Genomic DNA, 27,237 nt, shown 5'->3' on the forward strand with positions numbered 1-27,237 from the left:
GATATGTTAAAGCACATTGAAACAAGAATTTTATTTGCATTCACTTGGTCACTTTTTTATGCTTTAGCTACAAAAATAATTGAAATTCGAAAATCTGTTTGGAAGATATCGAATTTCCAAAAATGAGGGGGTTAGAAATTGAAAATTTGTGATTTATAAAATTTTGAAAAATTTGCACAACCATTATAACCAACGCTAAAGTTTCACTACGTTTAATTAAAATAGCTAGAAGCCCTCCATCTGCGATAATTAGGAAATAGAGTTATCCAATAGATGAATAATAATAAGTACTTAATTTTTGAAAAGTTTAAAACTACACTAGTCTAAAGTCTATGTTATGAAAAATTACAACTGATGGTTTTATTAAAGATCCTGTTTGTGTAAAATATTGAATGATGTTGAAGAATTTTTTAAAATACAGTAACTAACCTTTGGTCTTAAGGCGAACCTGTAGACATTTCTGGCAAACATAGAACTACTTGATAAAATACTCGAATCTGCTGATGTCATGGCTGATGCTGCAAGTGCACCTAAGCCTGAAAAAATTGGACAAATTTGTAGACTTTTGGCAAATATTGTGTCACAATTTCTAGAAAAAGAAGAAGAGAAAAAAGGAGAATTAAAAGAGGAAGTGGAAGAGAAAAAGGGAAAGAAAGAACAAGAAGGGGAATAGGAAAAAAAGGAGAAGAGGACGAGAAGAAAGACAGAAAGAGGAAGACGAAAATGTAGATGAGAAAGAGGGGGAGATAAAGAGGGAAATAAGGAATGAGAAAAGTAAGAAGAAATCGGAGAATGAAAAGAAGAAGAGGAATAGGAAAAAAGAAAGTAAGAATAGCAGAATAAAGTGTAAGAAGAAGAGGGAAATAGGAAATGAGAAGATTGAATGGAGTAGGAACATGAGAATGAAAAGAGGAGGAAAAAATAAAGAGGAAGAGGGGAATAGAGAATGAAAAGAGTAAGAGGAAGGTAAAGCGAAAAAGAGAAAACAAGGACAGACAAACGGATAAGAACAGGAAGGTAATGAGGAAAAAGAAAATAATACAAACAGAAGAAAGGGCAGGAAGAGGAAGAAGGAGAGGTAAATAAAAAATGAGAAGAGTGAGAGGAATAGGAAAATGGAGAACGAAACGACGAGAAAATAAAATAAAAACAGAAAGTGAGCAAGTAGAGAGATGAATAGGGAAATAGAGAATGAGAAGAGTAAGATGAATAAAAACCGAGAATGAAAAGAGAATAAAAAAAAGTGAAGAGGGGAAGAGGAAAAAGAAAATCAGAACAGAAAAAGGGTAAGAATAAGAGGAGGAGGAAAAAGATGATGAGAACAGAAAAAGGGCAAGAAAAAGAAGGGGAAGAGAAAAATACTGAATGAAGAGAGTAAGAGGAATATGGAAATGGCGAATATAAAGAGGCAGAGCAAGAAAGAAAATAAGAGCATTACAAGGGCAAGAAGAGCAAGATGAATACAGAAAATAAAAACAGAAAAAAGGGTCAGAAGAGGAAAAGGAAAATAAAGAATGAGAAAAGTGAGAAGTATAGAAAAACGAAAAATGAAAAAAGAAAGAGGGAAAAAGAAAATAAAAAGCACAGAAAAAAGTTTAAGAAGAAGGAGACAAAAATAGAGAATGAGAAGGTGGAAAGGAATAGGAAAATGGAGAGAAAGAAAAGAGAAGGAGAAAAAAATAAACAGAAAATGTGCAATAAGAAGAAGATGAAGAGGGAAATAGAGAACGAGAAGAGTAGGATGAATAGGAAAACGGTAAATGAAAAGAGGCAGAGGAAAACAGAAAATGAGAACAGGAAAAAGGGTAAGAAGAAGATAAGGAGAAAGAGGGAAATAGAGAATGTGAAGAGTAAGGGAAATAGGAAAACGTAAAATGAAAATAGAAAATGGAAAAAAATAAGAACAGACAAAATAGTAAGAACATGAAGAGGATAAGAGAAAAAAGAAAATAAGAAGAAAAGAAAAAAGTACAAGAAGAGAAAGGGGAAGAAGAATAAACAAAGATAGATTAGGAAGAGTAAAAGGTATAGGAAAATGGAGAAAAAACAGGGAAAAGGAGAAAAAGAATCTAAGAGCAGAAATAAAGAAGAGGAAGAGTGAAATAGAGAATGAGAAATGTTAGAGGAAAATGAAGAGAAAAAAGAAAATAAGGACAGAAAAAAGGGTAAGAAGAGAAAGGGGATGAGGTAGAAAGAAAATAAGAACAGAAGAAAAGGTAGGAAAAGGACGAGGAAGAAGAAGAGGAAAAATGATATAAGAACAGAAAAAGTGCAAGAAGAAGAAGACGCAAGAAATAGAGATTATGAAGAGTAATAGGAATAGGAAGACGTGGAATAAAAAGAAAAAGAGGAAAAAAGACAATATAAACAGAAGAAGAAGAAGAGGACGAGGGAAATAGAGAATGAGAAGTGTAAGAGGCAGATAAAGAAAAAAAAGAAATTAAGGACTGAAAAAAGGGTAAGAAGATGAAAGGGATGAGTATATAAGAAAATAAGATGAACAGAAGGAAGGGTAGGAAGAGGAAGAGAAAGAAGAAGAGGGAAATAGAGAATGAGAAGAATAAGATAGGAAAATGGAGAACGGAAAGAAAAAGAGATAACAATAAAATAAGAACAGAAAAAGGGCAAGAAGAGAAAGAGGACGAGAAAAATAAAGATTGAGAAGAGTTATAGGAATAGGAAAACGGAGAATGAAAAGTAGAAGAGGAAAAAAGAAAATTTAAACAGAAAAAAGTTTAAGAAGAGGAAGATAGAGATGAAGAGGGAAATAGAGAGTGTGAAGAGTAAGGGGAATCAGAAAAGGTAGAATGAATATAGGAAGTGGAAAGAAGAAAATAGGAACAGCATAAAAGGGTAAGAACACGAAGAGGATAAGAAAAACATAAGAAGAAAAGGAAAATGGTAAGAATAGGAAGGGGAAGAAGGGGAGAAAGAAAGAGATTTACGAGAGTAAAAGGAATAGGAAAACGGATAATAAAAAGAGGAAGAGGAAAAAAGCAACAAAGAACAGACAAAAAGAAAAGGGAGAGGGAAATAGAGATTGATAAGAGTAAGAGCAAGATGAAGAGAAAAAAAGAAATTAAGAACAGAAAAAAGGGTTATAAGAGAAAGGGGATGAGTAAAAAGAAAATAAGAAGAAGAGAAAAAAGGTAGGAAGAGGAAGGGGAAGAAGATGAGGAAAATAAATAATGAGAAGAGTAAGAGGAATAGAAAAATGAAGAAAGAAAAGAGGAAGAGAAAGAAAAGGAAATAAGAACATAAAAAGGACAATAAAGGAAGAGGAAGAGGGAAATAGAGAATGAGAAGAGTAACAGGAATATGGAGCATGAAAAGAAAAAGAGGAAAAAAGGTAATATAAACAGAAAAAGGGCAAGAAGAGGAAGAAAAGAAGGAAAAAACCAAAATTTACCAGTAATTTTTTAGTTTTAATGTAAAAAATTGATTAACTTAGATTTAGTGCTATTAGTTAAAATTAGACTTTTGTAGTGAAAGTAAGCTTACCAATAAAGGAGACCCATTGTGGAGTCAAAAGCCTTAATACAAGAGGTAATATTGCATTTCCGTTATCCGTCGACATGGTTCTATTATACCCCTCGACTAAATACCAATCTGTAGCACGAGCTACAACCCCCATTAAAGCCGCAGGAACGGCCAAAGCAAGACATCCGATCATCGAAGTGATCGATAGAGTTCTGCTCATCGAACCGTTTTTCATACTCAGGACTCGACGGAAGTAACCCTGTTGAAATAATAATTATACTTCCTAACTGATTGCAATTTACAGATAATTTAATTGCACACATAAGTACAATAAGCCCTTTCACAGTGAAAATTTGTTTACAAATTGTCTTATTTCAGAAACAATATTAAAAAAAAAAATTATTTCCTACTCATGGCTAACATTTAGTTAAAAATATTCTGATCTGACCACAGATAATTTAAATCAAAGCAGATAAAAGAATTTTTAACTGAACTTTCTTATTGTTTATGAAAATTTAATAAAAAAGTCTAATCAAGCCATTTTGCAATTGCACTCGTTTTTTCAGATGAATAAAGGTAACGTATCTGGCAAATGGTTTCCAGGTGTGATGATGAGCTATTATGCAAAAATTGTGTATTATTTAAATAAGTTTAATAAACAGCTGTATCATTTAGCTATTTTTGAGTAAATAATTTTATTTTCTTCCTCATTGATCAATTACAAATCTCTCCCAAATGTGCTTCTGCTATGCATATTGGGATTTTCAATAACAGTTGTCAATTGTTAAAAAAAAATTATAAACAAATACACCATTCAGATATTTTTGAGTATTTAAGTTTTGTTTCTTTCTTATAATAAACTATAAATCTTTCCTGAATGGTGTTCTGTTATGTGTATTGTACTTTTCAATACGAACTGTGTATTCTTTAAAAAGTTATTAAACAAATGCATAATTTGGCGTTGTTTTCTTTAGGCTTTTTATTATTGTTTATTATTTTAAAAATGCATCATTTGACCAATTGTGAACATTTTTGTTTCGTTTTTTTTTAGCACGGACGATTATATTAACAATACTATAAAAGATATAAATTAACTCTTTTTATTAGACTTGTCTACTAAAAATAGCTGGATGATGAATTATTTACTAATTAAATTTGATAAAATAATCAATTATTCTTATTTATAAGATATAACTTTTGCTCACTAATTTATTTACAACCATAAAAAAATGTGTTATGCGATTGATATTGTCGGACTTCGTTTACTTGGTCTGTTAAATAATTTTGTTTTTAAACAATTTTCTTCAGTGCAACGATGCAGAATTTCATAAACGCTCATTTAAGAAAAATTGAAAGTCAGATAGAAATTGTGGACTGTAAATTGATTTTTCCGGTTTAAAATAATTTTCTTCCGGTCACTAATTAAAAGTTGAGACAGTTAGAAGTAGATATTTTAAAATTAAAATTTCACCATTGATTTATTATAAGTTAAATAAAAGAATAAAATTTTAGGTTAATGTCACAAAAATTTAAATTTATTTATTTATTTGAACCAAAAAAGATGAATTTTCTACCATATAAGATGAAACTCTAATAAAAATAGAAGAACTTTCAACAAAACTGATAATTTTTACCGTTTTTTTAAAGACTGTTAAATTTCTAACAAAAAGATGAATTTTCAACAAAAAATCTAATATTTGATATTTCAACCAAAAAATATAGATTTTAGAAACAGAAAAGACAAATTTGTGAGTGTAAAAGACGAGTTTTTGAAAGGCAGTTTATTTCTTAACAATCTACATGATTTTGTAAACAAATAATCGAATTTTCATTCAAAGAGATGAATTTTTAATCAAAGAGATGAATTTTTAATCAAAATAGATAAATTTTTAACAAACACAGATTTTTCACTCACGGAAAAAAAATTGAAAATTGTTCAAATTTCAAAACAAAAGACAAATTTTCTGTAGAACAGTTGAATTTTTTCCCCGAAAAATTTTTAACCAACAAACAAAACAACAACATGAATTTTCAACAAAAATATTCAAAACTTTCAATCGAACAGATAAAATCAAAAAGAAAATATGACCTTATAAAAAGTGGTGCAAGTACTTTTGTATTTATTAGCAGATAAAAGTTTGATTAGTATAAAGTTTAGGGAATAAAAGAATTAGATAAAAATAGACCAAATTGAACAGAATCAGGGATGAAAGTGATTGTCGAAATATGGCTGCAATCAGGAAACTCGTTTAGGAAATGATCAATTTTCTCCACTGCCCCAGGAGCAAGGAGATCGTTTAAGTAGATATGGATGGTCACAGCCAGGCATATTGTACGACTCTACCCTTTTTTGGTCCAGTATTTTATGCCATTTAAACCATTTATTCCTTTATATTTTACATAATTTTTAAGTTTCATTAAAAAAATTCTTATCAATCAAAATTTACAAAAATTACATACAATTGTTACTTCTTTTAGAATTACCGAGACCACTGTCTGACTACAAAACTTCTTCACTGCTGAAAGAGATACAATTTTCAAAGTGAAAGAAAACGATCATGGTCAGAAAATGAGTCACACGTTTTATGGGAGAATCATTATTATAATTAATATTAACATACTTTCTTTTAGGTCCGGAATTTACAATGAGAATTATCTTTTGTTATTTTAATATGGCCGTTATAAAATGATAAATAAATGATTTCTTTAAAGTTAAATTTAACTAAAATCGCACTGTAGTTTCAATCAAACTGGTGAAAAAATGCATTGTAATTTGAAAAACTATAGTTTAAAAAAGTTTTTTTATCATTATCATAAATTTTTAAATACAATTTTCCAACTGCGACATTAAAAAAATAAAAAAATTTCTATTTCGAATATTACGTTTTCGGGAATTTTATTTTTTAGGATTTTCCGTCGTCTCCAATTAACCTGTCTCTAAAGCCAACTAACAATTTCAAGATTCTTAAAGAAAATTATGATCATACTTTTATTAATGACACGTCTTATTTAATTTTGTTTGTAAAGTAAATGAAATAATTTGAAAATAATGCCATACAAAAAAATTCTTGTTATCTTAAAAAAATATTTTGGAAGTCAAAAATAGTGGTTCTAATGAATGAAATTAAAATGACTATAAATAAATACATAATTAATTAGGAAACCTCAAAAATAAAAGAGATTCCCAATGATTAAAGATTTCATTTTGAAGCCCGAAATATTTTTTTTTATCATAATGAACCATCGGGAGAGCATTAAATCTAAACTTCGTTTGATGATTTTTCAGTTTTTTTAGAATCTTTTTTATTTATACACAATTTTCTAACTTATCAATAATTTTAAAATAAACATTAAAATCAAATTTTTTCAAAACATTTTTTAAGCTCTTTGATAAACGTTTTACGAATGGTAACGAAACATGAAGATCATTTTTTAATAATTGTCTAACCATTTATTATGTTTGCTAGAACGATTGTAAATTTCAAATATTCTTTCCTTTATGACAATGTATCCGATGTAACAATTCCAGATAAGATTACGATGAAACAGTTGGAAATATTTTTAAACAAATTTTATATAAAAAAATTAACACCAGTTTACTTCCAACTATTGAAGAAGAATGTAATGATATATCAAAATGGGAAAAGAAAAGATATATGAATGATAACACAGTCGCGCAAAAAAAAATCTTTTATCGGGTCTGCAGGTCAGATCATGTTTATTATGTTTTTCGGGTCTTTGAAACCGAATTCGAGATCCAACAAACCCAGCACCTCAGGGTTTTGACATAACCTCAAAAAACCTCACAAAAATTTGTTTTCGAGTCCGGTCGTCAGACCATGTTCATTATATGTTTTTTGGGACGCTGAATCCGAATCCGAGGTCCAAAAAATCCAGAACTTCAGGCCTCAGACATAATCTCAAAAAACCTTATAAATTTTGTTTCAAGTCTGGGGGTTAGACCAGGTTTATTATATGTTTTTGGGGTCGCTGCAACCGATTTCGAGATCGAAAAACGCCAGCACGTCAGAGTTCTGGCATAACCTCAAAAAAGCACTTAAAAATTTGTTTTGGAGTCCAGGGGTCAGACTATGTTTATTATATTTTTTAGAGTCGCGGAATCCGAATCTGAGGTTCAAAAAATCCCAGAACGTCAGGGTTCTGATATTACCTCAAAAAACCTTATAATTTTCCTTCGAATTCGGGGGTCAGACCATGTTTATTATAGGGTTTTGGGGTCGCTGAATCCGAATCAGAGGCCCAAAATCGCCAACATGTCAGGGTTTCGATACAACCTTCAAAATACCGCGTAATCTAAGCTATTTAATGCTTCGACGTTTTGACTTTAGCCGTATATTAAACAAAAATTAGTTGAACCTATAAATCTTATTTACTCCACAAAAAAGGCATATAGGGCCGTGGCCATTAGCGCAAAAAATTTGAAATTTTTGAATGCTTACCAAGAATAAACTAATGCTTATACAAATGAATTGAATACAGCTCCAATAAATGTCACGAGTTTCTTTAAAAATAAAAACCCTGACTTGCTGGAGTTTTCGAGAATATGGATTCGAAATCTGTGACTCCAAAACATAATAAACATGTTCTGAATCCTGGAGAAAAATTAATGAGGTTTCTGAAGGTTATGTCAGAACCCTGAAGTGCTGGGACTTTTTAGACCTCGGAATCGGATTCAGCGACCCCAAAAACTTATAGAATTAACGCATAGATTAAAAAATCATGGTAGCTTTGTTATAAAAGTTTATGCCCTTCTGAAGGTTCACAAACCTAACCTAAGATGAAGAATAATAGTATCTTCTAATGGGTCACACACGTATAATTCGGCAAAAATTTAATCAAAAACTTTAAAATCTGTTGCTAGTACGACTCACTCTTTTATAAAAGACATTTGGGAATTTAAAGAAAAAATCAAGAATGTACGTGTAACTGGTACTAACTTATTATTGTTTTTAGATATGATTTCAATGTTTGACAAAATTCCATTAGGTTCACTTTCGGATTGTATAAAATAATGTAATTATATAATTATAATGTAATTGTTTATTAGGTCTAATTTGCCTGATGTTTGTTTTAATTTCACAATTAAAGAAATTTGCTAAAGAAATTTGTGTACGTTACCTGCCAGGGGATTCCACCAAAAATTAACAAAAGTGATCCGTCGACCCATAAACCAAGGTCTTCATCTCGAACTTCACCTAACCAATCTTGCCGACCCAGATTTTTTTCAAGCGAAACTGCAGGATGGAATATAATGTAAGGAGCGGAAATTGCGAGACCAAGCATTATGCAAATTAATTGCAAAGCATCAGTGCACGCAAGAGAGTACATTCCGCCAAAAAGGGAGTATCTGAAACCAAAAATTTCGAACTTTATTTTTATTTAATTTGATTTCATTTTTATTTTTTTAAACTCGGACTATTAATTTATAATACTATAATAGAAAACAATTACGATTCTTATTGATAAGTAAAAGAAGAAAAATAGGAAATTCAAATTCAACTTTGGAAATTTGAGGACAGTGGAAAATGAATTTTCAATTTTGGATTATTGAAGTTTCATTAGTTGAATTTTTTAATTTCTAAACTTGAAGAAAATCCAACTGATCAAAATTAGCGGTTGGAAAGTAAAGTGTTAAAAATGGAAGAAAAATGAAAATTCACCTTTAAAATGAAAAAACAATTAATAATTGAATTTTTAACTTGAATTTTCTGTTGAAAAAATTCAATTTTCATCAATTAAACATGTAACTGTTAAGAATAAAATAATATAAAATAAAATTTCAAATTAAAGTTTGAAACGTTAAAAATTGAATATTTAACTATCAATATTAAATTTTTAATTGTCATTAGTAGAATTTTCAACTTTTGAAAATTTAAGAAAGTTTAAGTGTTAAAATGTAAGAAACTTGAAAGTTCACTTTTGATAATAAAAGAAAAATCTAAATTGAATATTTAGCTTAAATTTTCAGTTGGAAAAAATTGATTTCCAATAATTTACAATTTAACTTTGGAAAAAATTAGAAAATTAAAAATTCAAGCGTTGAAATCGAAAAAATTAAACATTGAATTTTTAATTTTCATCAGTTGAGATTCAACAGCTGGAAAGTCAAATGTTGAAAAAATCAAAGAAAATGTTTCATTTACTGCTCAAAATAAAAGAAGATTAAACATTTGATTTTACACTTCAACTTTCTTTTGGAAAAATTCAAGTTTCAACAGTTAAAAATTTCACTTCTTTTGAATTTTAAAGAAAATTTAAAATACATCTGTAAAAAGTGATGAACAGTAAAAATTTAATTTTGAATTTTCATTAGTTGAATTTTCAAATTTGGAAAGTTGACGAACATTCAGCTGTTGAAAATTTAAGTTTTAAAAGTTGAAGAAAATTAGAAACTCATTGTTCAATATGAAAGACAATGGAACATTAAATTTTCCACTTGAATCTTCTGTTGAAAAAAATCAATTCACAACAATACAAATTTATCTGTTACAAATAAAATAAAATTGAAATTTGAAGAAAATTTCAAATTCGACTGTTTAACTGTAGGAACAGTAAAAATGGAATTTTCCATTTTAAATATTAAATTTTCATTAACTAAATTTTGTAAATTTTGAAAGTTGAAGAAAATCAAACTGTTAAAAATTCAACGGTTGGAAAGTCAAGTGTTAAGAATTGAAGAAGAATGAAAATTCATTAAAAACAATGAAAAAACAATGAAACATTGATTTTTCAACTTAAATTTTCTTTTGAAAAATTGAATTTTTATCAGTTGAAAATTTTTCTGTCACAAATAAAACAAATTAAAATGGAATAAAATTTCAAATTCAACTTTTGAAATTTAAAAATATTGAAAATCGAATTTTCAGCTCTGAATATTAAATTTTTCATTTACATTACTTGAATTTTCAACTTTTGAAAATTTAAGAAAATTTAAGTGTTGAAAATGTAATAAACTTGAAAGTTCAATAATAAAAGAAAAAGCAACCTTGAATATTTACCTTAAATTTCTAGTTGAAAAAATTCGATTTCAAACAGTTAACAATTTAACTTTGGAGAAAAAATAGAAAATTTTAAATTCAACCGTTGAAATTCAAAAACATTGAACATTGAATTTTTTAATTTAAATATAAAAATGTCCATTTTCATCAGTTGAAAATTCAACTGCTAAAGAGCCAAATGTCAAAAAATTGCAGAACATTTTTTAGTTCGCTGCTAAAAATAAAAGAAGATTAAAATTTAATTTTTCACAAAAACTTTCTCTTGGAAAAATTCTATTTTCAACAGTTGAAAATTAAATTGCACTTCTTTCGAAAATTAAAGAAAAATTTAAAACTCATATGAGAAAATTGAAAAATAGTAAAAATTTAATTTTACATTTTTATTAGTTGAATTTTTTAAATTTGAAATTTGAAGGTCATTCAACTGTTGAAAATTCAAGTTTTAAAAATTGATGAAATTTGAAACTTATTGTTCAACATGAGAAACAATTGAAAATTAAATTTTCAACTTAAATCTTCTGTTGAAAAAATTCAATTCACAACAGTACAAATTTATCTGATAGAAATAAAATAAAATAAAATTGAAAATTGAAGAAAATTAATAATTCAAATGTTGAAATTTAGGAACAATGAAATTAGAATTCTTAATTGTAAATGTTAAATTTTCATTAGTTAACTTTTACAAATTTTAAAAGTTGAAGAATATCCAGCTGCCAGAAATTCAACTGTTGGAAAGTAAAGTGTTAAAAATTGGAAAAAAGAAAATTTACTGTTAATAGTGAAAAACAATTAAATGTTAATTTTTTAACTTAAATTTTCTGTTAAAAAAATTAAATTTTGTACAGTTAAAAATGTAACTGTTACAAATAAAATAAAATTAAAGAAAGTTTAAATTGAATGATTGAAGTTTAAAAACGTTGAACATTGAATTTTTAACTCTCAATATTAAAATTTCAATTTTCATTGGTTGAATTTTATACTTTTGAAAATTTAAAAAAGTTTGTCTGAAAATTTTTAGAAACTTCAAAATTTACTTTTAATAATAAAATAAATTTCAAAATTGAATTTTCTGCTTAATTTTTCAGTTGACCAAGTTCGATTTCCAACAGTTAAAAATTCAACTTTTGGAAATAAAATAAAATCAAAAATTGAAGAAAATTAAAAATTCAGTTGTCGAAAATTAAAAACAGAGACCATTGAATTTTCAATTTTGAAAATAAAAATTTCCATTTATGAAAATAAGATTTTCAATTTTCTTTAGTTAAAAATTCCACTGATGGGAAGTCAAATATACATTTTATACTGAGAATTTGTTTTATGACTATTAATTTGATGTGACGACCAATTTTCGAAAAATTTACTATTAATTTATAATATTATAATAGAACACAAATACGATTCTTATTGACACGTAAAAGAAGAAAAGTAGAAATCCCACTAATAACTGCATTGTTTATAATGATAAATTTTAGAATTTAAAATAATAATTTGATAAAAGCCATTGTAAACATAAACCTTGGCAAAATTATATTCTCATCTTTCCTGTTGTCAGCTACTTTATTAAATATAAAAAAATGAAACATTTTGTATATAATTCGGTGGGTAAATATTACCACGTGAATTTAATTTTCTTTGCAGATAAAGATTAATCTGAAATCGCTTTGCTATCAATCGACATATTTCTAATTTACTAAAAATTATAAAATTTAGTTATAAATTATATCACTATAACTTATAAGTCTACAAATAGTAATTCAGGTATTAGCAAAATTATGAATTATGTTTCAGAAAATCGAAGGGGATTATCGTACACCGCAACATTAAAATTTTGTATAGTTATATTCCTGAATTATTTTTTTAATGTTAATACCGTTGCGAATTAATATTATTTCCCATGATTTATGTATTGTGAAAATATTGTAAATTATTTTATTTTGGAAATACTGCATCAACAGTGATGCTGTTTTCACATATTTATATATTTTTTGCATTAATTTATTAAGGTATTAATGGTGAAAAACATTGCAATAGGGTCGTTGTAAAAAAATTGGTATTTTCCAATTTTAACTTAAATTATAAAAATAGATAATTATTTGGACCATCAAGAAACGAATTTGTTACAGTCTCCATTTTTTATTTTTATTCTAAAATCTGTACATATTTAAATATGCAAATATGATCACTTGAGATTCGGAAGTTAGCCAAGGAGGCCATTATAATAAACCCTCGCTTTTCTTTTCTGATCGGTAGAGGCGAGTCAACAACTCAAGGCAATTGTAATATTTAAAATCTTCCGAATTCATTTTTAATTCCTTCCGAAGTAAAATACTTAAACTACATTTTCCGTCACAATGAAAAGAGTAGGAAATTTATTACTAAAAAATGCAATTGTTGTAAATCATGCAATGGCCCTATTGTAATCGCAATTACATTACAATTGCTAACTCACATGGCTGCCAAGAAGGCGGAGGCGCAAACACTGAGATATGCGTCTAGTCCAGCGACTATTGAGAGATAACTTCCCAAAGCTCGTAATACTGCTCCACACCAGAACAAATCACCACAGAGTGCCGGCAGAAACAATAAACCACCCACCTTGGCACCATATCGTTGCTGCAGTGGATCAAGCATTGTAATATGCTCAGCCTTTCTCATCGGTTTTGCAAAAATTACAGCACCTGCTCAAAAAAGGTAACATTAATTTTAAGATTAATCTAATAGACGCTAAAATATAGACACACAGTAAGGGGGTTTGAAATAAGTAATGATGAAGTATAAATTATCAATATCTCGAAGTGGGAGTTTGTAACCCACTCTGGGCGCGTCCCCAGTTGGCGGATAGGGCAATGCTCGCTGGATATAGAGATCAGGGTGAAAATAAAATACGCCCACAAAACAGACTGGTTGATGGATACACCGAGAAAAACCCACGATCGGCTTTTGCTGCAGCTCACTTGGAGTACTCCGAACCATTTCCGGTTTGTTTTCCGTCGGGATGGCAGAGGGGCTTCTGTGAGCTTGTTCTGCTAACGTTTAAACTGCGGTATGGGATCAGAAGCTCCGGGCTTTGATCAAGGAATTCGTGGTAGATACATAAATCGGAAACTGCATTGATTCGGGTGAGTCCGATCCATCTGTGTATTCTGGGACCGGTTGAATGAAGGTTGAGACTCAGGGAACTGATGTAGCATTGCAATCCTAGGGAAATCTCATTTAACCAACTCGCTTCAATAGTATACAAATCCTATATAGCTGTATCTATACCAGCAGTAAAGTGCGGGTCATCTATCGATTATTATAGATTACATCAATAGTTCTTACCTAATGACCTATTAATTTCTATCAGTGTACATTGGCGATGCCATCCCTGTGGACATTCCATCGTTCGATGCAGCAGAACAATGGCATGGTTTGACCTCATTGAAAAATAAGAAGACACCGGGAATTGAAGGTACTGGAATTGCAGAAGCCGAAGTTGTTACTCAACTTTTACAAGAGATGCCTAAAAAGCGGAAGAGTTCACAAAGATGTAAAGAATAGAGGCTGGTGTTGATAAGCAAAGGCAAATGAGACCCAGGCTCTCCTCCATCCTCTAGGAATTTGCACATGTTGGATGCTAATGAAAAGATCCTGGAAAGTCTTCTTAACCACGCCTGCTATCAGCAGTCCAGACGAGTGGAAAGGATTTCAGTTGATTATGAAAGCAGGGTTGCCAGCGAGAGGAGGAAAACATCTGTCAAGAAAAACAGTGCCTTCGCTTACATTGGACGTCAAGAATGCCTTTTATACTGTCAGATGGTAGGACATAGCGTAAGTTCCAGGTGCAGCAGTATCTTCTCCAGATGGTACAAAATTATCTGAAGGATAGAATGCTGCAGTAAGACACCAGCGACGGTCATCCTAAAAGATATATCACGGTAGGAACTGCGCAAGAATCTATTCTGTTCCCGGACCAATGGAATATTTTCTATAATAGCATCCTCTGAGTGAAGATGCCAAAGAATATCCTTAATAGGATACACAGATGGCATCGTCACTATTATTGTAACCATATCCATGTTTCTAAATGACAGGGTTCCATCTCGAAGAAACTAAACAAAAAGGTTCAAAACTCATGCGGACCAAATGAAAATGTGCTACAGAGTTGAGGGCGCTGATGTCTACAATAAAATTTATATGGGATTTTAAAGTTTCGAGTGTTAGCCACGCGAGTTAGCACCTTTTTATTCGGTTACATTGAGATAGAACGTTGTTATTTGGATACGTCGATATATGGTCTGAAATAGATGTGGCAAATCGGATGGCATTTTGGAGTCAGCTATAATTTGATCTTCGAAGCCGACAATAGTGACTGCTATCGATGCCTTATTTTTTTAATTAGAAGTACAGAGACAAGTTTTAAGTAGAGATTTAGAATGGAAGAGGATCTTGATTTTGAGGTAAGATTCAAGTACAGTAGGAGTTGTGTGAGAGAGAGACAGCTATGTTTCTGGATGCTCATGTGACTTATTTTTTTAATTAGAAGTACAGAGACAAGTTTTAAGTAGAGATTTAGAAAGGAAGAGGATCTTGATTTTGAGGTAAGATTCAAGTACAGTAGGAGTTGTGTGAGAGAGAGACAGCTATGTTTCTGGATGCTCATGTGACAGATGAATGGGTAAACGCAATACAGATGATCGCAGAAGTAATTCTAATCTATTTCCTAGTTTGGGAAAAGAAACAAATCTTTGGGAGAAAGGAGTGATCAGTACACGAGCAATTGAAGAAACAGTCAAAGGCAAACGCTCAGAGAGTGGGGACAACCACTGGAATCCATTCCCTCCACTTACGACTGCCTTTTCTCTCTCCGCTTCTGCGATCACACGGACACAGAATGAAGCGATGTGTCGAAAGTGGTGGGGCTGGATTTCTCGGGCCGTGCGCACGCGTCGAAATAGGCGATTGATGCCTCACTTTGCAGTTTAATAACAATTCCAATTTTTCAGATAATTTTTTTTTCATTATAAAAGTGCGATTTTAAAACTACCAATAGCAACAAAAATATTAAAATCGATGTTTGTAACACTAAAGTCCCTTTCCGCGCAGCACGTCACATGTAGGTAAATGAATCCAAGGGAAGATGGACGTTTCACCAAAAGATCTCTCAACATGGATCTGCCCTAATTACCTAGAAGTAGACTTCTTTCTGATTTAGACTTTATCGGACAAATAATTTCTTCAAGCATACCTGCAAAAGATTGTCCAAACAAGAAGTCCCCATTACGACTCTAGAAAGGGACCGTACTTAAATTACGTAACAGCTGAAGAGGGGGGCAGTCAAGACTATTTTTTACCGTAGGGGGTGTGGGTCCTTCACTCATGCACGTAATTTTTGCAAGTTTGCAAAAACTTTTTCCCCAAGATTATTTCTTTTAGTTATAAATTTTATTATCTGGTTCAAAATTTAACAATTTTCTTGAAGACATCCTTTTTGATTGCAAATTCAATTGTTTTGTTAAAAATTCGTTTGTTTTTTTTTTGCTTAGAAATTTAGCTCTTTTCGTAGAAAATTCACCTTTTGTTTAAAATTCATATTTTGGTGTTGATAACTAAATTGAAATCTTTTTTGGATGAAAACTATTTTTTCTGAAAATTTGTAATTTTGATTTAAAAGTTCATCTTTTTCAAAATAAATATTGCAACTATTTCCTATGAAATTTACTTTTTGTTTTGAATTCCTATTTTTTTGTTGATAAATTAATCAAAATATTTTTAGATGAAAATTCAACTTTTTTTGAAAATTTGTCTTTTTGATTTAAATTTTCACTGGTTACAGTCGAGTTATATATATTTTTGGACAAAAATGTAATTGCTTGGTTGAAAAATTATCAATATTATTAAAAAGTCCTGCATTTTGATTAAAAATTCGACTATTTATCAGAAAATTAACCTATTGATTACAATTCTTATTTTGGTTTTGGAAAAGGAACTAGAATCTTCTTTGGATAAAAATTACTATTTTTTGTTTATAATTTATCAGTTTCAGAAGAATTTTCATCTTTCTTGAACAGAAATGCAAGTTCGGTTAAAAATTTAAATTTTTTTTTGAAAGTTTGTCTTATTGATTCATAAAATTCAACCTACTTTAGCAGAAATTACATCTTTCTTGGATAAAGATGCAATTCTTTGGTTGAAAATTTAAAAAAATTTTTGAAGTCATACTTTTTGGTAAAAAATACTGCTATTTTGTTAAAAATTTCACTATTTCCAACATTTAATTTTTGTTTAAATTTAATATTTTGGCTTTGAAAAGACCATTGGAATATTTTCTAGAAGAAAATTTAACTTATTTGTAGAAAATTTACTTTTTGTTAAAAATTGATATTTTGGTTTTGAAAAATGAACTAAAGTCTTTTCTGGATGAAAGTTTCACCAAAAAAAATTGTAGTTTTTTATTGCAAATTAATTTGTTATAGTACAAATTTCATCTTTTTGGGATAAAAATGCAACTACTTCGTAGAGAATTATTGAACTATTTAAAAAAAAATTTTTGTTGGTATAATAATATGGTTTTCGATTGAAAATTATGTTTCTTTTCGTAGAAACTTATTTCGTGTTAAATACAACAATTGGTAGAGATTAAAAAATTTTGTTCAAAAGTCATCCTTTTTGGTTAAAAGTGCGTCTATGTTAATGAAAATGCGTCTTTTTGGATTAAAAATTAAATTTTGTTCGTAGGAACTTACTTCCTGTCTGAAAATTTATGTTTTTCAACAGAAAATGCAGCTATTTTTTCAAAATTGATCTTTTTCATTTGAAAATTCGCCTGTTTAAGTAGAAATATATCACTTTGTTAAAAAATAATCTTTTTTAATTGATAATTTAACTACTTGGGTAAAAGTTAAACAACATTGTTAAAAATTTATATTTTTGAAGAAAGCTTATGTCTTTGTTTGGAAATTTAACTATTTAGTCAAAAAGCCATTTTTTTATTTTAAATCAATTCTTTAACTGAAAATAAACTTTTATTTCTGTTTTGAATGAAAAATTAGTCAAAGAAAAATCAAATAATTTCGAAAATGAAGTTCTCCGATACCCTGCTTATTTCTACTAGCAATAAGTAGCAAAAAATTTTTGGGAACTAAAAATTACGTACAGGTAAATAACATTAGGATAAGATCTGACGAATAATAGAGGAGAAAGCCTAGAGGTGCAGAAAACGGGTGAGGATTTAAAAAATAAATTGTTTCGACTACTCTATTTCTTAGCGGCTTTCTGTGTTCCCGTCTACATTTTCACTTACCGAAAAGAAGACTGAGACTGTAGCAAATGGGAACCTGGCACCATGCCAAACCTCTCGTGAACATTGCCTCAGCAGTTCCATTCATGAAGGCGCCACCGACCCATGTCGCTGTAAAAAAAGAAACACGATCTTCAATACAACGAAAACAATTTTTTAGCTTACAAGCTTTCTAAATTTACTGTTGCAAATAAATACATCAATTATTGAATAAATATTTACTATTTAAATTTTCTGTTGCAGTAGATTGAGCTAAATTTGGTTTAAAGGTGATTGCAAATTAGATTTCATCATTAGTTATGGTTTCCTGGCACGCCATGAAAGTTTTGAGACTAAATAAAAAAATAAAATTAAAAAAAGAGAGCACCTGTTCTTCGGTACTGTCAATTTCAGCTTATTAGATTTTTTTGCCTTGATAAGTATACTGTAGGAGTACCGAAACGTTAGTAATGCAATTTTATTTTTTTATTTTTTATTTTCATTTTGAATGCTATTATATTGTAATTTGATAGTATTAAAAATAAAAAAAAAGAAAGAAAAAAAGAAGGCGATGCGGTCGACTGCCTTTTAACTTTTTCTTCATCTTTTTTTTTGTTCGGTAATTTATTTTTTTATTTTTTCAGGTATACAATAAGTTTATTATTTCTTCTTTGTGGTCCAAATTTGGTCGTCAATGAAAAATTTGATGAACGTTTTGCTGATCAAGTACTAGCACAAAATAAAAAAATAGTTTGTACGTTGACACCTTCTATTTCAAAAGTGATTATTTAATCATTTTCTCGATTTTCAGCAAAAAAAAAATTCTGCTAAAAATGTTCCATTTTTTAAAAAACAACACTCACAAAATAAGAAACAAAAATCTCTTTTACTTCAGAACCCAATTCTTTATTTTTAAATACATCATTGTTGATTAGGGTGGTTCAAAAAATTTTTTTCGAATTTTTATAGCGACACCCCAGAAATTTGTTCGAATCCACACAAAAAAAATGCTTTTTTTTGTTTCGAGAAAAAATTATATTTAAAGGTGCCGCAAGCCCCATGAAGTTTAACAGCTTTTTTCATTAAAAAAAGACGTTTTTGTCAATCTTATTCAGAATCCTGAATATTATTTCAGTCGAGTTGAAACTCAACATTTCTTTCCGCAATTAGCCATAGAATACGAAAAAATATCACTTTAAATATCAACACCATAAATCTGTTTTATAGGGTCCCAAACAACCCCCATAAGTGAAAAAAATGGGTATCGCGAGTTTTTGGGGCTAATTATGACTTTTTTGGCGGTTTTTAAAATGCAAATTGTTTCCGGAACAAAACACACCATTTCAGACTGATAATTACATGTTCACATAAATTGTTTGAACAATTTAGTATTGTTTTTAGCAATTGTATCATGGAATGGAGTTAGAAAGATGCGGTTTTTTCAACAATTTTCCACTTGTTGTCCAATTTTCAATTAGAGGAAAGTGATAGTTTATCAATGTTAACAAGAGTCATTGTTTAAACAATTTATTATTATTGTTAATAATATTCTCTTAGAGAAATGCTACAAAATTGCAGTGAACAAAAATTCACTTTTAGTCCAATTTTTAATTAAGATAAGTTATGTAATTAATTGAAGTCATGAAAAATAATTGTTTAAATAATTTATTATTATTATCAATATTATATTTAAACCATGTTAGAAAGATGCGGTTTTCTCTAAAATTTCTGGCTTTTTGTCCAGTTTCCAATTAAAGTGAGGTGATAATGAATTTGAATTAATAAAAATAATTGTTTAAACAATTCATTATCATTGTTCATAATATTCACTTTGCTTAATTGGTAGAATGTTGCGGTTTGTTCTGAAATTTTCAAATTTTTATTTACTTTTCGCTAGGCGTAATTTAGTAATCAGTTAAATTTAGAGAAAATAATTGTTTAAACAAATTGTTATTGTTTATGACTATCTTCAACTATATCAATACCTAATAGTTGCAGTTTTTCAGAAATTTTAACCTTCCTGTTCTTTTTTCATTTCGTGAGGTAATAATTATTGAAAGTTAACAAAAAAATTGTTTAAACAATTTAATGCTGTTTTTAACTATCTTGTCACAGATAAGTGCTAGAATGTGGACGGCGAATCAAACTTAAAGATTTGATTGAAAACACAACTTTCTAGCACTTCTCTAAGAAAATATAGTTATAAACAATATTAAATTGTTTAAGCAACTTTTTTGTTAACTTTAATGAACTATTATGTCTCTAAGTGAAAAAGGACAGAAAACAAACGAAATGCATTTATTTCAAGGTGTATTTCAACAAATTTCTGAGGTGTCCCCATAAAAATTTTAAAAAAAATGTACAATGCATTTTTGGACGACCCTATTGTTGATAAATTTATCTTTTTGAGGTTTTATCTTTCTTATGTCTTTGTTACGGTCTTTTCTTCTCTTTTCTCATACAACTATCGTGAGCAGATCCTTTGAACTTCTTTATACTTTTTCTCCTCTATTATTATCCCGTTTTACATTTCTACCCCCCCCCCCCCCCCCCCCCCCCCCCCCCCCCCTCTAACACTGTTGACTCAGTTCATATCGCTTTTCTGTCTCTTATGACTTTATGCTCTTCATTTCCTCTTTTTTCATTTTCTTTGTCTTTTATAAATCACATACACACACAGACAAATTAAAATTCTGATTCTGGATCATAGAGAGGTACAATGCAGTTTCGTTTGAATTCACCTTCCCAATCACATCATAGAGGGTTCATTAGTGCAATGGGCAGAAACCGCAAATCTGGTTTTTCATTCATTGAAATTTTTCTCTTTTAAATTTTGTTTATGTTTTTACACAATTTCTTTTCAAAGCTAAAAATATATGGATGATTTTTTAGTAAAAAAATAATTAATAATTATAGTTCAGGACCAAAAATGTTAAAAATTTCGGAGCCACAAAAGCTCTAAAATGGAAACTTTTAATTTTTCAAGTAACATATTGAATTTTCGACAAAATGGATGCATTTTTAACCAAACAAGTTCAATTGTCATGGAAAAGATGAATTTTCAACAAAGAAGAATAACTTTCTGCCAAAAAGGTGAATTTACATGAAAATAAAATTCCAAGTAAAAAAGATATATTTTCTACTAAAAATGAAATAGATTTTCAGCTTAAAAAATCAATTTTTATGTCATACATGAAAATTTTAGAAAAAATTATTTTTTAACAAATTAGTGCAACTTTTAAGCACGTAGGGAAATTTTAAACCAAACGATGATTTATCAACGAAGAATGTCAAATAATTATTATTAAAGCCAAAATTAATTTTTATTTAAAATAAAAAACATTTGTGATTTTGCGAAAAATGACGAATTTTCTGAAAAAAAGTTGAATTTTCCACAATAAAAGATTTTTTAGAAACGAAAAAATGTCAATTAAATCTTGAATTTGCACGCCAAAAGAAAACGAATTTTACCATGAAGCAGTACAATCTTCAACAAGAAAAATTAATTTTTTAAAAGAAGGTTATATTTTCCATAAATCAGTTAAATTTTAACTGTGAAGTTGACTGTTTAATGTAATTGTTACATTTTAAATGAAATAATTACAATTTCAAACAAATAATAAAAATTTTAACAAAACAGAATATTAAAAAAATAATAATAGCCTTTTCAACCAAAAAGAATAAACTTCCAACAAAAATAGTTAGATTTTATTATTCTGTTCTATTAATCAGTCAATTTATTCCAATTTAAGGAAATTTAAAAATACAATGCCAAACAGTTAAAAGTTCTTCTGTTGAAAATTAAAGAAAATTGAAGAAAGTTTAAAATTCATCTGTGAAAATTCAAGAACAGTAAAAAGTTAATTTTAAATTTTCATTAGTTGAATTTTCAAATTTTTTGACAGTTAAAGAACATTTAGCGGTTGAAAATTCAATTGTTTAAAACTAGAAAATTGAAAACTATAATAATAATGAATAACATTTTAAAGTGAAGAAAATATCAAATTCAACTTTTGAAATTTAAGAATATTGAAAATTGAGTTTTCAACGTTGAATATTAAATTTTCATTAATTAAATTCTAAACTTCAAAAGTTGAAGAAAATCCAACTGTTAAAAATTTAACTGTTGGAGAGTCAAGTATTAAAAATTAAAAATAACTAAACATTGAATTTTCAACTTAAATTTTCTGTTTAAAAAATTTAATTCTCAACAATTAAAAATGTAACTGTTAAAAATATATTAACATTGGGGAAAATTTCAAATTCAGCTGTTGAAGTTTAGAAACATTGAAAATTGTATTTTCAACTGTAAATAGTAATTTCTACATTTTCATTAGTTTCATTTTTAACTTTTCAAAATTTAAGAAAGTTTAAGTGTTGAATATTTAAGAAACTTAAAAATTCACTGTTAATAATAAAAGAAAAACCAACACTGAATTTTTAGCTTAAATGTTCGGTTGAAAAAATTCCATTTTCAACAGTTTACAATTTAACTCATAAAAAAATAGAAAATTGAAAAAAAAACTTAAAATTCAGCCGTTGAAAATAAAAAACAGAGACCATTACATTTTCAATTTTAAAAATTATCATTTCCATTTTTGAAAATAAGATTTTTAATTTTCTTCAGTTGCAAATTTAAGTGATGGAAAGTTAACTGTTAAAAATAGAAGAAAATTTTTTAGTTCACTTTTAAAAATGAAAGAAATGTAAAAATTGAATTTTTAAGTTAAATTTTCTGTTGGAAAAATTCAATTTTCAACAGTTAAAATTTTTGATAAATTGAAATCTTTAAATTATAATTTTTTATGCCAAATTATGTATATATAATATTTTTAACTCACAACTCATGCAGCTCACAAACTCACACAACTGATAAATCAGAACTCGAGACGACTCATAACTTCCAATTCATAACTCATAACTGACACGATTCTCACAAATAAAGCGACTCACATAATTTACAAATCACATTTCACAACATGCGATTTACACAATTCACAACTCGCACAACTTACAGAACTCATAACTCATAACTCATAGCTCATAACTCACAACTCATAATTTATAACTCATAACTCTTAACTCACAACTTTCACTGAAAATTCAACTGATGGGCTTAACATTCAACAATTTGTACAATAATTTTTGAACAACTAATTTTTTTAAAGTCGGTCGAAAATTCAAGAATTTTCGTAGAAAATTATTCTTTTTGATAGAAATTTAATTTTCAAATAAAATTCAAATGTTTTATAGAAAATTCGCTTTTTGGGTTAAGAATTTCTAAAATTGAATAAAAAATTCAACTATGTAGTTGAAAATGACCTTTTTGGTAAGAAATTGATATTTTCCGGTTGAAAATTCAACTATTTTGTTGAAAATTCAACTACATTTTTGTACAACTAACAACTCACACGACTCTCACAACTCAAGCGACTCACATAACTAAACAAATCACATTTCACGACACACGACTCACACAACTTACAGAAATCATAACTCAAAACTCAAACTCATAAATCACAATTCATAACTCATCAATCATAACTCACAACTCACAACTCATAAATCACAACTCACAATTTACAACTTACAACTTCAACTATAATTTCAATTATTTAATAGAAAATTAACTTTTTTTTAAATTTATATATTCGGGTTCAAAATACAACTGTTTTCTGAAAACTCAACTGATGGGCCTGAAATTCAACAATTTGTACCATGATTTTTGAACAACTACTTTTTGAAAAGTCGACTGAAAGTTCAGGATTTTTCGTAGAAAAGTAATCTTTTTGATCGAAATTAAACTTAAAAAAAATATAAATGTTTTATATAAAATTCGCTTTTTTGGTTCGAAATTTCCAATTCACTTAATTAGAAATTCACTTTTCATCTTTCTGTTTGAAAATTCATGTTTTTTTTTAAATTCAACTTCTTGTTAAAACTTCAAATATTTAGTTAAAGTTATCTTTTTTTATCGAAAATTTTGCTGCTTTATTAAACTCGAAAATAACTCATGACTCACAATTTATAACTAATGACTTGTAACTTTTAGGCGTAAGCTACCAACTTTCACTATTTTTTTTATTAAAAACGAATGCTTACCTATGAGGGAAAAAACTCCATAGAAAAGTCCGAGATCTCTGTTTCCCAGTAGCATTTGGTCCTGGCCTGGGTGATTTTTTCTTTTTTTTACCGTCGCTTCCCATATTCCAACCCCTAGGATTGAAGCATAGAAAGTCGCCACTCCTACCGCTCCTGGAACGTATAGCCCCATCCTTCAAATACTTCCTAAACAAAATTATTAAAGAAAATTGTTACTATGGTTTTAGTTGTTTTTTAATAAACGTCGGAAAATCGAATATGTCAATTAAAACTTTCATTCCACACTCGACCGAAATGGCTACCTTCTGCCCCTGATAATAGGGGCGACAGTAGCACATATTTTCCGCAAACCTCATTTGCGGAGCGAAATTAAAATTAGCGGGGCGAAAGTAAAATCAGAGGAGCGAAAGAAAAATTAGCGGGGCGAAAATAAAATTAGCAAAGCGAAAGTAAAATTAGTGAAGCGAAAGTCAAATTTGCGGGGTGAAAATAAAAATAGCGGGGCGAAAGCAAAGATTGTGGGATGAAAGTAAAATGTGCGGGGTGAAAGTAAAAATTAGTCGATCAGAATTCGAGTCGCTAGCAAAGCTATAAAAAAATGCGTCGGGTCCGCTTTTCAGGGCCAAAAGGTGGCCACGTTTAAGAGTGAAATAAAACACTATATGCAGCACGGGACGAAAGTATATTTTTCTCTCTGGTAATTACGTCTCCTTTCGCCCCTTGTTACATAATGTACTATTAGCGGAATTTTCTTATTTATTCTCGGCTCATGCGGTGTTTTCAAGATTACCACAAAATGTGTAAAAATTAAAAAAACAAAAGTAAGTTTTAGTGTCATACATTCTCTGTCTATCATTTTTTTACAGCTCATTATTAGAAAGCTTATTATTAATAGATTACTTTTTTACCATTTTTAATTCTTTGCTATTAAAATTTATTTAAAGAATATTTTCCGTAATATTATTGAAAGTATTGTTTCCCTAGTAACGGTATAATGTTTTATAAGTCTTTAATTTATACACATCGTTATATTAATCCTCAAATTTCATATTTCAAGACTGAATTTCGTGAAATTGCGAATGTCACTTGTGAAATTTTCTTGAGGTTCCTCAAATCAGAAATTCCGTTTACTATACATAACACTTTGTAGATTGGCAAACCCTGAAGCCAATTTCCCTTGAGCTTTGTATGTTCGGAATCAAGATTTCAGGATATAAACGTAGAGTAGAGCCTATTATATAGAAATTTCTCAATATTTAAAAACTATGAAAAATCAGAACTGCATTGAGAATTTCCTCAAATTCAAACTAATCTAAAAAAGCAACACGAAACTTGAACAAAATAGCTAAGTTTTTAAACAGAGACGAATTTTTAAATAAAATGACAAGTCTTCAATCAAGAAAAATATTTTTTAACCAATTATTTAAACTTTTAATCTAATGCGAAAAAATTGTACTATTTTGTTAAAATTTGATTTCTTTAACATTTATTTTTTTAACTTAAAATATATAAAAATATGGAGAATAGTTGAAAAAACTCATTTTATTGTAAATAATCTTTTTTTTTAATTTTTGGGCTTAATCCATTGTGTACTTAAACTTTTTTTAAGTCAGTATCTTTGTAGAGAAAATCGTCCTTTTGGCTTGAAAATTCAGCAATAACGTTAAAATTTTTATTTTAGAACTAAAAATTTGATCTTTGTTGAAAATGTCTTCCCTTGAATTTAAAATGCATCTCTTCTTAAAAATACCATCGGTGTTGTTTTACAATTCAACTATACTGTTGGATTTACTTGATGATTTTTCTTGTTAAAATGGAACTACTGTAAACTTTTGTTTATTTCAAGTCAGCTATGCTGGGATATTTTCAATTGCGCAGTTCCATCACTTCTCATCACGGTCCCTGTACGGTCACTAACGCGTCAGTGGCCAAAAAATAAAAAAGAGGCCCGAAGAGCGGGATATGCACGTTGCGTGGCTTTGAATCGAGTATTTTAGCATGACGTCATGGGAATGCATACGAGTTTTTGTAGAAAATATTGTAAACGTAAATGTAAATCATAATTGTACTAATATTAATATTTGTAAATTGTAGAATGAATTTTCCCAGTCTTGTTCGCCTTTTTTCAATTGAAAACCTTCCAGTGTCACGACATGAAATAAAATATCAAGCTTTTAAAAATATTTTTGCCAAAAAGGCGTATGCATTCCCATGTGATTTAAAGTAATTTATTGTATAAACTATGCTAATCTTCCTAACATTTCCACCTATCGCATCATGACCGTGTCGTCATTCTACAAAATACAATATTCTGTAAAATATTTAAATCATTTTTTCATTACAATAAATTGATTTTTAGTTAACAAATTGTACTCTTTCTAGGAAATTATTTATTTTTCACGGCAAACGTGAATAAAACTCTTGAAAATCCGATTTAATTAACATGGGGAGATTTTGAATTTTCGAAAAATTGAACTCATGTTTCAGGGATTCATTGAAACGTGCGAAGTTTTTTAGGGATTTAATAGGAGTGCCTGAAAAATAAAACCATACTGATAACTTTCATTTCCAACCCACCCCACCCTTCCCGCAGCGTCCAAAACATGACCAAAAAATAAAAAAACTACATTTTTACGTATTATTGTTACTTTTTAGCAATTCCCGTCGTATTTTTTATAAACGTAATTACTAATGGACAATTTAAATATTTACCATGACTTTTTAAACAATTTTCAATTGTTTAGACAAACGTAAATTATTTAAACAATTACTTAGTCCCCAAAAATGTAAAAAATAATTGTATTTTCTGATTGAAATGCAATATTTTGTCCTTGCTTGGAGTAGTAAATTTGTCTAAAAACATTATATAATAATTTAAACAATTCAGTATTGCTTATGTTCAAAATTTCTGAAAATTGAGACAGAGATGTCCCCTTTTTTCAAATTGATATCCTATGCTAGTCCTTGAATAATAAAGTAATTTTGATAATTTCTCCTAATGTCAAAGAAATTTATATTTGTTTAAACAATTTTTAGTGGCTCAAGCAGCTATTTTTCGATAATTAAAAAAATAAAAATAAATAGAAGACATACAATTAATTATAATTTTAAAAGTGTTCTTGTCGAAATAATTATTTAAACAGATTATATTTGTTTAAACAATTAAAAAGTCATAAATTTATAATTTCTATACACATAACAGTCAGAAACATAATTGTATGTGTTCTATTTTATTTCACTTTTTTAGTTATCGATAAAAAACTGCTTGAGCAAATAAAGATCGTTTAAACAAATAGAAATTCATTAACCATTAAAAGAAATTCACATTTAATTAGGCAAGAGTTCACTATATTGCGTTAAATTTTTTTTTTCAGGTCG

General features: G+C 28.8%; 1 protein-coding gene across 1 annotated transcript in view; it reads right to left on the minus strand.

Moving 5' to 3' along the window:
* The window catches only part of LOC117178788 (high-affinity choline transporter 1-like), a 115,480-nt gene that overhangs the window by 59,827 nt on the left and 28,416 nt on the right, over positions 1 to 27,237 (minus strand). The window contains exons 2-7 of the mRNA XM_033370262.1: positions 23,860 to 24,045; positions 17,782 to 17,889; positions 12,949 to 13,177; positions 8,620 to 8,848; positions 3,502 to 3,739; positions 430 to 536 (exon numbers count right to left, since the gene is read on the minus strand). Of these exons, the coding sequence (XP_033226153.1) occupies positions 430 to 536; positions 3,502 to 3,739; positions 8,620 to 8,848; positions 12,949 to 13,177; positions 17,782 to 17,889; positions 23,860 to 24,031 (1,083 nt within the window). The 5' untranslated portion in view covers positions 24,032 to 24,045. The remainder of the gene's footprint in view (positions 1 to 429; positions 537 to 3,501; positions 3,740 to 8,619; positions 8,849 to 12,948; positions 13,178 to 17,781; positions 17,890 to 23,859; positions 24,046 to 27,237) is intronic.

The sequence above is a fragment of the Belonocnema kinseyi genome, chromosome 8 (assembly GCF_010883055.1).
Source record: "Belonocnema kinseyi isolate 2016_QV_RU_SX_M_011 chromosome 8, B_treatae_v1, whole genome shotgun sequence".
Classification (NCBI taxonomy): Eukaryota; Metazoa; Arthropoda; class Insecta; order Hymenoptera; family Cynipidae; genus Belonocnema; species Belonocnema kinseyi.